Below are 12,765 nucleotides of genomic sequence, written 5' to 3'. Positions count from 1 at the left end.
TTTTCCAGATCAGAATCTTCCATACAAGCAGTCTTACCTGAAGGGTGATATTGGTTTGGGAGTGTATTTTAGCTGAAGGGATTTGTAGATAGGATTCTTTGTTGACAAAGTTTATACTTATCAGCTTTTCACATTTCTCACCCTGGTAGCCTGATAAACACTGGCAGATTGGTTCACTCTCTTTTACAATACACTGTGCTCCATTTTGGCATTCATAGTTATCACAAGGGCTGGTGCGAGGTAAAACCATTGGTGGTGAAAACTCACAAAACAAGCCACTAAATACAAATAGAAAAATTAGTATTTACAAAAAACAATGTGACTGACACAAGAAAGACATGCATATAACCATAGACTGGCTTGGGTTAGAAGGGACCTCAAGGATCACCAGATTCCAAACCCCCTACCACAGGCAGGGTTGCCAGCCAGTGAGTCATAGAATCAATTGTAGAATGCCCTGGGTTGAAAAGGACCTCAAAGATCATCTAGTTTCAACCCCTCTGTTATGTGCAGGGTCGCCAACCACCAGACCAGGCTGCCCAGAGCCACATCCAACCTTGCCTTGAATGCTTCCAGGGATAGGACAACCACAACCTCTCTGGGCAGCCCGTTCCAATGTGTTACCAAACTCTGAATAAAAAACTTCCTCCTTTTTCTAATCTAAATCTTCCCTGTCTTAGTTTAAAACCATCCCCCCTTGTTTTATCACTCTCAACCCAGGTAAACAGTTGATCCCCATCCTGTTTATATGATCCCTTCAAATACTGGAAGGCCATAATGAAGGTCTCCCCAGAGCCTTCTTCAAGATCAAGAACTATATCAGATTGCCCGGTGCTCCATCCAACCTGGCCTTAAACATGTTTGTATTGTTTTCAAATCTTCCTCACCTGTATCCCTCTGGGCAAATACATGTATACCCATTAACTGCATCAGTACACTGTGCTCCATTTTTACATTTATTGTCCTGGCAGTCATCAAAGTCAATATCACAGTGTTCACCTACATATCCAGGTGTGCAGTCACATCTGCGGAATAGAAAAGCAAGGATAACACACTGCCTTTTAACAATACTGTATGCTAACAAGAAAGGTAAGGAACTACTCAGTTGTTTAAAACTTGAAACTTTAAAATGTTACCCTGACTTCGTGTACCTTAATCATGTTATTATTTGGGGAATTTTCATTTCCAGCTTTGCCAGTTACAAATGCTTACTCATTATTTGACGTTATATCGAATAATTTGTGGCTTAAAATCTGGAGAGACCTCATGAATCATTTTGACAGTTCTTTGAATTTATGAGTAATGCAGAATGTTAAGGGATGTTGTAAGTGGCTGTGAACACTAAAAATAATCAATATGCTTAGCTGTTGAAATAGACAAGTAATCCAAGGTTTGTGTTATTCTGATGGATAACTTCTTTGCCAACTGAACAGATAAGAATAGGCCAAAGATCCATTTATACAATTCAGAGGTAACACATAATTTTTCCCCTTGAAGTTCAACCAGTCTAATTTACTATAAAAGGCTTGATGTTACTGAACTAACATAAGTCTCAGAACGCTTTCTGCATACCTGTCCTGAGCCCTCAAGTTCTCGCTGAACTGAAAACTTTATTTCATCAGAATAGTAGGCGATATTATTATTATTATTTTATTTTTTAATTATTATTTTTACTTAATGCAACTCCCATTGTTAATGCTAGCAGCATTTCTTCAGGGAGTTCTCATATTCCTAGACTGAGTGAATGCTCAGAAGTCTGTGAAAAATGAATGGAAAATATTAGTAATTCATACATTCACATGAATATTTTTTGATTAAGATTTATGGATTGATTTCATTAGACCCTGTGATTCCTCCCTTGCTGTTGTTTTCTCTCATAACTAAAACTTGCTCTAAAGAGCCAAAAGTGATGTCAAATACCTGTGTAATGTTAAATTAAGTACTCCAACAAAATATATTTATTGAACAACATATATGAATAAGAAAATGGAATAAAGATCTTTTTGTAAAGCACACTATTAACAAAAACAAGTGAGATACATTCTTGAAGTTACCGCATATGTTATTTTCTGATTTAAAATCTCAGAAATTAACTTGGAAGACTGATCAACTGAGTAGTAAAATATGAGATGACAAACTAGATTCACTGAAGTGGCATGAAGATAAACATAATGTAGAAAAAAATAAATCCAAAAAATTTTCTATATTCCAATTGACAACTTTTTTTTTTTTTTTTTAATAAACATTTCATGTTCATATGAATATTTGATATATTTGAATATTTTTTTGCCTCATTTTAACTAACACGTCTTTTTGTCAGTTTTTGTAATGATAATAGATAACAAGATTTTGGCACAAGAGTTTGCTGCGTGTAAGACAGGTACTTATGATTTATTAACCTAAAGCCTATTAAAAGCACTTTGAAGTGTGCATAATTAATTGTAATAAGGATATAGTGTAATTACAGATTAACTTTCTTGGGAATGGACTTCATTTTACACCTTACAGTGTTCCTTCCTAATAACCTCTTTCACAATTACTTCTCAGACAGCAGTATAATAATTCCATGTTAGTTAAATGCGATTATTTTTCCACTGTCCAAGCTGCCAAAAGGGTTTTGTATAGGCTATCACATAAACTAACTGCTCCACCTTTTGTTCATCTTCAAATTCTAGCTGAAGTTAGCTAAGAATCTTTTAATTCAGTAAACCAGACCTAAGATAATATTGGAGATCCACCTTAAAATAACTGATCCTAGTCTACTGTAATATTTAGTATTAATGTTTAGTAATAACTGAAATCAGTATTTTGAGAATAGAACTTCCTCCCACTAAAAGAAAAACAAAAACAAAAACAAACAAACAAACAAAAAAAGCGGGATGAAAAAGAAACAACAAAAATTTAGATGCAGCTGGACCATGACAGTATTTTAAACTTACTTGTAACCTTTGGGTGTCAAGATACACTTCGAGTCATGCTGGCAAGGATTTAAGTTTTGAGCACAGAAATCTAGTTTCTCCTCACAGAGCTCACCTGAAAAGTAATACATGTCCTCAGCTCAGTGAAAACACAGACCCAAAAATAGCTGTTTCTATTTTTTAAGAAATTGCTAAAAATTCTTTTGTTAACATTAAAAAAAATGCATGCTTAATGGTATAAAAATGAATACATTCCAGACAGAAATATTCAGTAATCTATTTCTAAAAAAACAAACAAACAACAAAACAATAAATAATTAAACAACAACCTGTTAATATCACTGTTTGACAATACAGTTCCAATTATCCAACAACAAAAACTTGCTTTCTACTTCCTAATTTTCTTAATCAACAATCCAACTTTTTTTTGCACGTATTACTATACCATAATTATCTACTATTTATGATTGCTGAATTTAAGGATTCATAGGTCTACTAGGCCCAGAAACAATGCAGATAGTAGGGTTGCTCCTTGACATTTGTCAAGAGAGTATAAAAACAGAGCTCTTCACCAAAATGGGGAAGAAAAGATCAGTTGATAAGAAGGAGCCTTCACTGCTGTAGTTGAAATTTTCTTCAAGAAGCACAATACTTGGTACCCCTTGGTTTTACTTTTCCGAGTATTGGTCAACAGTGCCGTTAGATCACGCAATCACAGAAGGAGTTGAGGTTGGAAGGGACACATGTGCTTACAACTGTACTCAAACAGGGATACCCTGAGCAGGGTGTCCACACCCATGTCCTAGCAAGCCAAACTCCAAGGAGACCACTGCCTCTGGTCAGTCTCTGCCAGTGCTCCATCACCCCACAGCACAGGAGTGCAGCCTGGTGTACAGAGGAAGCCTCTGGTCTTCCAGTTTATGCCCACTGCTCCTTGTCCTGACACTAGGTACCACTGCAAAGAGTCACGATGAGAAATAAATATCTGCAGAATGGCAGCAGAGTACTGAGGACAAAGACAGCATCACCACGAGTGCAGAAATGGGAAAAGAAGGACAGAACATTTAGGGATGCAATTTGAATCAAAACAGATGAACTGGAAAAAAAGAAGGAAGGTACAGGATAATAACATTGGAACAGAGTTTTAGAGTGAGCATATGAATGAATATTATCTTCCAAAATACATATGTGTTTAGTTTTATGAACAATCTCATCAGCTATTACTATCAATACACAGTAAGGTTTCTGGCATCTTTAACTGTTATTTGTCAAGTACTTGGAGGGCTGAGCACCACACAGAAACTACCTTCTGTCTTAGAGAGCCTTCTCTAGTATTATAGAAGTGCACATGGTAATGATAATAAACTGAAAGCAAGAGCAGAGAAGTGTTGGATTTTTTTTTGTTGTTGTTGGGTTCAACAGATCCTGCCTAAAAGGCTTTCATTTTCACAGCAATTGTGCTTAAGAACCATTGTTTAAGACTTCATATAATGAACATACCGCTGTGACTATTCATGACCTCAGACATTATTTCTAGAACTTCAGATAAATAGGATTTATTTCAATCACTGGACAAATAAACACAACTTGGAACTGAGGAGCAGTCCTCAGCAGCAGCAAAGATAGAGAAAAAGGCAAAACTGAACCGGAGAATAAAAACTCAATAGAAACATAAACATATGTGTAATGTGTTTGTAAGGCATGAAACCATCATCATTCTGAAACATGGAGTGAAGCCAAAACCAGTCAGAAAAGTGCATCGCAGTTATTCAACAGAAAAAAAGTAGATCAAAAGATCCAGACTGATTCTACATAAAGATATACATATATTTTTAATGACAGCACATTACCAATCTGCAAGTTGAATATTTTCTGTACAAAACCAGATAAGCTCTGGGTTAACACCAGACAATGGTGTTTAAGCACAGCCTACTTAAAAGACCTCAGGGAAACTGTCAGTAACAATATGACTTAGTCAATATATTTAGGAAACTGAATGAAGATCAAATACAGGCCACTGAGGATGACTAATAGAACGGATTTAAATTCTATCCTCAAAGTCTTTTCAAACTCTCTATGGACTTATTAGTCTGGAAGTGTGCAAATGTTATGGCTAGGTCAGTGCACAAAGAATCCTGAAATACCAGGGATTCTTAGCATCCCACAATATATCAAACAAAACCCACATCCCTTTCTCTTTTCTAAAGGTTTTGTTTGAACAAAAGCATTCATAAAAGGAAGTAATTCTTCACATAGCATTTAGTCAATCTGAAGAACTTGTAATGGCTGAAAGCCACCTAGAGGCCATCAACATTTAAGTATGACATATCTCTGAACATTAAATAGAGACTTCAGATTTACAGGAATATCAGTGGAACAAGAAAAGACTAAAATTATTATTATTTTTAACTTAGCTTATATGCATTCCTGTGTGCTAGAAATGCATTTACCTCCATACAGATCAGTGTATAACACATACACTTCTATATACTCATAAAAAAATATCTTATTATGGAGTATAATCTATACACAATTAAATGCAGAAATTCAAAACATAGGAAATGACAACCCAATTATGAATACAGTTGTTCAGTATTTACAAGACTTAGAAAAAACTTCTCTAAATGTTCCCAAGATCCACAGATCATGTAAAAAAGTAAACCATTATGAGCATGACATATTGGGCCTATCTTTCAAGCAGGGTTGAAGGTTTCTTGTCTCTGTAGTTACAGTCACAATAAAAGTTCAGTGGAAAACCCCCAAATACCTTTTCAAAATAAGAATTAGGGCTGGTATTATAGAAACAAACAATCTCACAGCTGCTTCACTGAACTTGCGTTGATACAGGAGATAAATTGAGCCATCACGTAGGTTACTGTTGGCATAGACCTTAGAAATTTCTTTAAGTGTGGCAAATAGTATTATTGAGTAGTGTATAAATCTGTCCGTTTTTGGTTTTGTTTTTTTTTTTTTTTTCATCTGTTTGCTTCTAAAATACATAATTTTTCAGAGTACATTGCATTTTAGTAGTCATGAATTGATGGCACACGTCTTCAGAGTTACACTAAAAACTGAAATACCTAATGAAATATTCTGGGACACTTGAAAAGTCTTAATTCCCAAATCTTGTTGGGAATCAAATCTAGAAATTTAGGACTGAAAAACATTTACAGTTTTGAAAAGTATCTAATTCAAATTGTGAAATCAATGTTATGCTATCAGGTCTACTGCAGTCAGATGGTTTGCAAGTGTCATTTAATGTTTTTGAAATTATGGGCAGACTTTTATTTTAGTACTCTGTGGAATTCTTCCACATTATAAAGGTACACAAACTGAAAGAGAAACAATGACTCCAAAAAATAAAGCTCTTCTAAAAGAGACAGGAATGTATGTGCTGTGATAGGAAATGGAAGTATGTCTTTACATCTGAAAATTGTACATACTGCAAAATAAATCAGAATCATATAATTGGAGGAAGCTTTCAGTTGAATGAAGTAACAGAAAAAATAGGAATCAAGAAAACGGTGTGGTAAACATGGCAGGTCTTGTAGTGAAATGAGAAAGCACAAAATCCTATGAACAAAAAAAAGTCAGTTTTAAAGGAACTACAAACTCTGTCATTATACTAGAATTCATGACAGACTTGTACACAGGATTAATGAAAAGAAAAACAACTAAAAATGTGAGATGGAATCCAAAACATTTATATCAGATACTGAATTTTTCAATGAGAAAATAATCAGCAGAAGAACAAATCAAAACAACCTAAATGCTAGTTCTTAATTTGAACTGTTAACAGATCTATACTCTGAGTGAAGCCTTCTAATAACCAAAACATCACTACTTGAGGAAAAGTAAGTATATAGGAAAATAATGTGAAAATTTGTGAGATGGAATTCAAACTTCTGAGGAGTAGCTTTCTGGTAACGCAGCATCTCTTCTGGCATAATGAATAACCAATTTGTTATTCAGAATTTAACTGAGACAAGGTGAAGGGGAGGAAATCATTTTGTTGAAATGAAGAGAGAATGATGGAAATGAAAAAAAGGAAGTAACATTCACCAAGTTATACTCCTTGACTTGAGTGGAAGGAAATATGAGAGAGAACTCTGACACACACACACAAAAAAACCAACAACACAACAAACAAACAAACCAAAAAGCAGTGTTTTTAAAATCATAAAACAAAACAATGGAAAAACAATTGTGAAATAATGTTTGACTTCCAGGAAGCCTCATACCAATGTGTGTGTACATTCTTCCATTCACCTAATAGCACTAGAACTGAAGGTGCTTTAAGAGCTTGGCTGAGTAATCATGTTTTAGAAGATGGAGATAGGAACATTTTTGGATGTAGAAGAATAAGCAGAGATTTTTTATTATTATTATTATTTTAAATAATTAGTGGATGAAGTCAAAGATTCTATGAAAATCTTCCAAAGTTTAATTAGGATCAGCAATAACTGTTTTCTTTAGACATCCTGTTTAATTAATCAGTGCAGTCTGGTTGACGGTATGGAGTAGCACTGAAACCAGTGGAACTCTTCATTGTTGGCACAATCAGAATGCAGGCAATCCTCCAAGGTAAGAACTGGAATATTTACTGAGATATCTACTAAAATGTAGAAGGTGTTGAGATTTAATCAGTCCGACAGTACTATTATGTTCTGTTAGTACAGATGACATGTTCCAAAGCTAAAATACCAAAAACATATTGCAGACTTATGAATAATTACTGGAATAGCAGGATATATGTGTATTTATCTTTGTTCCATCTTCTGATCTTCATTGCTAAACATTGCAGGTCACCTTCTGCAGACTTTATGTTTTATTAGTTAGGTATTTTAATCCAGTTTTTGACTCTTTTTTTTCTTTTTTTTTTTTTGACTTTTTGAGTCTCTGTCCACTTACTTATGACTCAAATACTGAATGCCCCATAGGAATGGTTGGGAAACAACAGTGCTACTTAACAAACTATATAGAGAAAAGTGCTGCAGTTTTATTAAGTTTTCAATTTGATAAACAGAAGAAATCAAGACATTTAAAGTACTGATTGTACTATTGGGGAAAAAAAAAAAAAAACCAAACAATAAGTGAAAATATCTACTGTTCAAAGAACACTGATGCGTAATTTTTGTTCATTATCACAGTAAAATACAATTTGCACCTACAAAACTAGAAATTCTGTAAGAATTTAATGTTTGAATAGAATTTTAAATTTGATCAGTTGTTGGATATTGCTCACCATTGCATACTTCTGTTCAGCTAAGCTGCAAGATGTGGCTTATTTAGTTTAACATTTCTAGTTATTTACTTATGCTATTTGGCAACAACAAAGAACAGTAACTCTAGGCAGATAACCTTTAAGACAATTAAGGAAAACAAAACAAGGATAATTGACAGAATCACTAAAAGCAGCTATCAAACTAGAAGTAAGTGGTTTAGATTGCCAAGTGGTTTAGATATATACTCTGCCTTCATGAACACAGAGCAAAATTACTTTAATATACCTCAAATGACTGCAGTAGCGTGAGTATTAATCTTCAAAAAACAAAATTATACAAGTCATGAAAAGCAACAGTAGGAAAGTTATTGGTTTGTTCTAGGAAGTTGCAGCGCATTTATATGTAAATCTTATAAGACAGGATTCTGACTCTGACTAAATGAAGTCATACTTTTCAACATGCTATCACATTATTTATGAGAAAAAGAATTATTTGTTTTTCATTACTTTCATTACTAAATTTTAGGCAACTACTTGTTTACCAAGTGAACTGAAACAACTGCTTACCTGTAGCAGCTAGAAGGCCATGTAATTAAGTTTAGAAACTTAAAAACAAAATTTACTAAGTCTAGGGCTTGCCTAAACTGTGATAACTACTTGTCATTATCCTTCTCTCCCTCTATTGTCACAGTTCAAAAGTTGTCTGCCATGATAAAACTCACTGATCCTCCAAGTAACTTAGATACTGATAATGACTTTCCTGTTCAGTGTGCAAGCAAGTACAAACACCTATCACACGCATCTGCTTAATTTTTGTGCTGAACTTAGTTCACACCACGAGGTCTCTGATAATTTGTTTGTGAGGAATTTGTTCTTGATAAAACCAGTGATTTTAATATTTGCTAGTTCACACTTGTGTCATACACTTACAATGACTACAGTTCTGTACAGAATTCATTGCCTTTCTACCCTTCATCACATTTAAAAGGGATTCAAAATCCTAGCAAGCCTAATTATGCACAGATAACATCAGTTTCAACTTGAAATTGATGCTTGATTCTCTTCAAAGTAACATTTTCAGTTTAGATTCCATTTAAAAAACTGTTTCTCATGGGCTTCATGGGCACAAAAGGAAAGTATAGGTTTGTTTATTTATTTATTTATTTATTTATTTATTTACAAAAGGAAACCCTAAATATATGTGATAAATAAAAATGGTTCACTAACTCTGAACTAGTTATTATTATAAATACTTTGTTTATTTAGTATTAAAAACAAGGGCATCAAAGTTCAGCTTTTTATTTATCTGTACTGAACTTGCAATTTCTCCTTCTGACAAACACACCTTATCAACTAGTTTCATAATAGGACAGCAAGAGAACAATATCACAGTATCACAGTATCGTGCGAGTTGGAAGGGACCTTAGAGATCATCGAGTCCAACTCCCGAGATTTGAGCCTTCTGGGTAGCAGAGAGGCACTTCTACCCCTTGCGCCACAGGGGGGATTCGAACCCAGGCCTCCGGTGTTGCAAGCGGCACTTCTACCACTGCGCCACCAGGGCACACAATATAGAAATAAGAGCTTTGGAAGTGACAAGGAGAAAGAAAAATGGGAGGTCAATTGTTACTTGTTCAAACAAGTAACTGTAGAACGCAGTACAGGGACACGTCTAAATTGTATACAACCTTAATATTCAAATCGTGGTGGAATCACTTTCTGGAAGTGCTTCTCTCTGTCATTTGTAAAGGGAATTCAGGCTCTTAATTTAAATTTTAAGAATAATTCTTCAGATTTCAACATAGATGGTATAATTGTAGCCTTGCTAAATGTGCTATTTAGTGACTAATGAAAATTTTTTCATTACTAGTGAAATATTACACTATTTAATAGAGTGCATATTATATTTATCAAATTTACTTGACAGCAAATATGCTGCAAGTTGATTTGACTCATTTGCTTTTCAGAACTAATTATGCAATTTACAAACACACTGACACCAATTCTGTTAGTTTCAGACTGTATAGATTGAGAGTGGACTGTACAGAAGATCAGCTTCTATAGATGTATTATCTCTGCTGGAGAGATAGGCATCAGGCAGAGAATATTAATTATTAAAACAACAACAACAACAAAAAACAACCAAAGTTTGTGTCATGAATACCTCCACCATTACCTTTCCTGTACAACAGCTTGAGCTTAATGAGATCATTTCAGATTCTTTAGATACTTATGGCAAAAAGGTCACTCGCATACGATAAACAAAAGGTCTACCATTCTATACTCTAGCATAATTTCTAGTACCATCATTTAATAAAGAAGTAATAGCAAAACAGTGCTATAAAACACAGCATACTTTAGAATGGAGTCAAGGTATGTATTAAAGATAGTAAAGACTTCAGAAGACCACAACATAAATGTTTTTGTCAGTCTTATTAATGGATGCACAAATTTTAAAACATATGAAAACAAGTAATATTAAAGTACTCCTGCACAATCATCTGTAACTTCAATGACATTCTTTCAACATGTATTCACAGCTATATCCACTTGACTGATTTCAGGATTTGCAATGAGCTTTCTAAATTATATCTATATACGATTCATTTGATCATTTGTAAGAACTTAAATCCATGCACCTTTAAGGAAAGGAAAGTGAAAATAGGCTTAAAAGACAACTGACCTTTTTCCACTTCATTCAGATTAGCAGCTTGCAGTGACAAAGACAGAAGAGACAAGAGACTTTTTACATTGTAATACAACAGCATAGCACATTAAGCTAACGCACAGCTATAGCAGCAGAGATGTTGATATAGCAAAAATGAAGCAAGCTTCAGTCTCACCTACAGCAGAGCAAAACAAACAGAAGAGGTAAGAAGTGCACGCCACTGGTGGCATAAGAAAGATTTTACTTTTGGATCTGTTAGATTTGTGATCTAATGACTGATGGTAATGAGAAAGATAAATGATTATCTGTAGTCTATAGAATACACACAAAATGACCTGATGTTAACTAGACTGAGTTTAAAATAAAGGAGATGATAATGTTAAGAGAACAGCAGAGTTAAAGAGTGCAGGACATAGCAAAACATTTTAATGTTTTATTTCTCAAGATTTCATCAGACAGTCTGAATGTCTGACGATTCCATTTGCTTCCTTTTATTTCACAGTTACAGCCTGTGATCTTAAGAAAGCTCATAGTATTGTGCAAATACCTTTCTTCTCCTTTCCACTTTCCACAGAGAAAAATCAGTTCCTGGTTCTTAAGCAATATAAGCTAAACAGGCTTCTTTTTTTCCTTTTTTTTTTTTTTTTTTTTTTTTTTTTTTTTTTTTTTTTTTAAATCAATAACACTTATTTAAGAAGTGTAAATGCTGCTCAGGAGACTGTTAGAAAATGCTGAAAGTGATGGAGTTTTGCACTGTAACAATCTTTACAATATTTTTTTTTTTTTTTGTATTTTTTGTATGCATTTCCAGAGTTAATTTTATTAAAATTTTAGAGAATGATTTACAATTCATACCAATGGGTTCCAACTGACTTCTTCATTACACTGTGCTACTGAAACATAAAACATATTTGCAAATGAAAGAATGAAGAATTATTCTGGGCTGATGCACTTCCACTTTCAGTACATCCTCGCCATGACATCTTGCACATAAACAATACAAAGCGTTGTCAGCAAAATTAAAAGATAATATGAGAAGGCTGTGGTGGCATTTTCATTTTCCTGGTATGTATACTGCTCAGCTTCCAGCAGCTTATTGTTCAGGGTCTTTTTGAACTAGAGATACATACTTTCATATTTTAAAATCTCTCTCTCTCTCTCTTTTTTATTTTTTTTTTTATTTTTTTTTATTTTTTTTTTACCTACAGAATATATAGCCAGTTTTTCTGACAATTAACCTACTTCTGCCTAGCTAGTACAGCTGTACAGTTGTTTATCTACTGAAAAATGCCTTCCATGAAAAAAACAAAAACCAAACCAAACCAAACAGCACATAGTAATATACCTATCTGATTTTAAAACATGCACCAACATCCAAATGCCTGCAAAACTCTTAATGAAAAATCACTGTATCATTACTGGGTATGGATTCTATTGTGTTCAAATCAAGTGTTGGGCAAGAGGAAAAAACAATAATTAATTTGATATCACATACACACTTGAGGCAACTGGAAGATCATTTTATATTCTGAACACTACCATTTCTAGATCCTAATGTATCTAGACTAACTCTTTACATTGGAAGTTATTTAAATAAGTATGTTAATAATTAGTAAGAAAGAACAGTGGTGACAAGTGTAAAAGATAAACTTGACGTTTTATATTTTCTCCTTATATTTTCTCTGAATTAAAACTGGCTTAAGATCTCACAGAATGCATCCTAACTTCAAATGCTCTGTAAGACAGATCATGTTCTGTAGAATTCTGTACTGTCTCCTGTGGAAAGAAAAACTTGAAAGTTTGCTTCAGCTTATGTCCTACTTGTCAATAAAACGAGCAGAGGCACCGGTCTTGTATGTTTGGAGTGTCTTTTTTTCATGTGGTTTGGAAACAATGTACTTATATGACCTACTGATTTGAGTACCGATTTTGACCAGAAACTATCTATGAAAACA

General features: G+C 34.0%; 1 protein-coding gene across 6 annotated transcripts in view; it reads right to left on the bottom strand.

The window, feature by feature from the left end:
* Window positions 1-12,765, bottom strand: part of SLIT2 (slit guidance ligand 2) — a 246,971-nt gene that overhangs the window by 14,795 nt on the left and 219,411 nt on the right. For 4 of the 6 annotated variants that reach the window (XM_072335340.1, XM_072335335.1, XM_072335336.1 and 1 more), the window contains 4 exons: window positions 10,826-10,852; window positions 2,940-3,033; window positions 888-1,025; window positions 38-278 (listed from right to left, as the gene is read on the bottom strand). In XM_072335340.1, the coding sequence (XP_072191441.1) occupies window positions 38-278; window positions 888-1,025; window positions 2,940-3,033; window positions 10,826-10,852 (500 nt within the window). The remainder of the gene's footprint in view (window positions 1-37; window positions 279-887; window positions 1,026-2,939; window positions 3,034-10,825; window positions 10,853-12,765) is intronic. The other 2 variants (XM_072335337.1, XM_072335339.1) reach the window with 1 other exon arrangement.

Source organism: Excalfactoria chinensis, chromosome 4, assembly GCF_039878825.1.
Source record: "Excalfactoria chinensis isolate bCotChi1 chromosome 4, bCotChi1.hap2, whole genome shotgun sequence".
NCBI classification, from domain to species: domain Eukaryota; kingdom Metazoa; phylum Chordata; class Aves; order Galliformes; family Phasianidae; genus Excalfactoria; species Excalfactoria chinensis.
The sequence above is the reverse complement of the archived record's forward strand: the minus strand, read 5'-3'. Positions and strand labels throughout refer to the sequence as shown.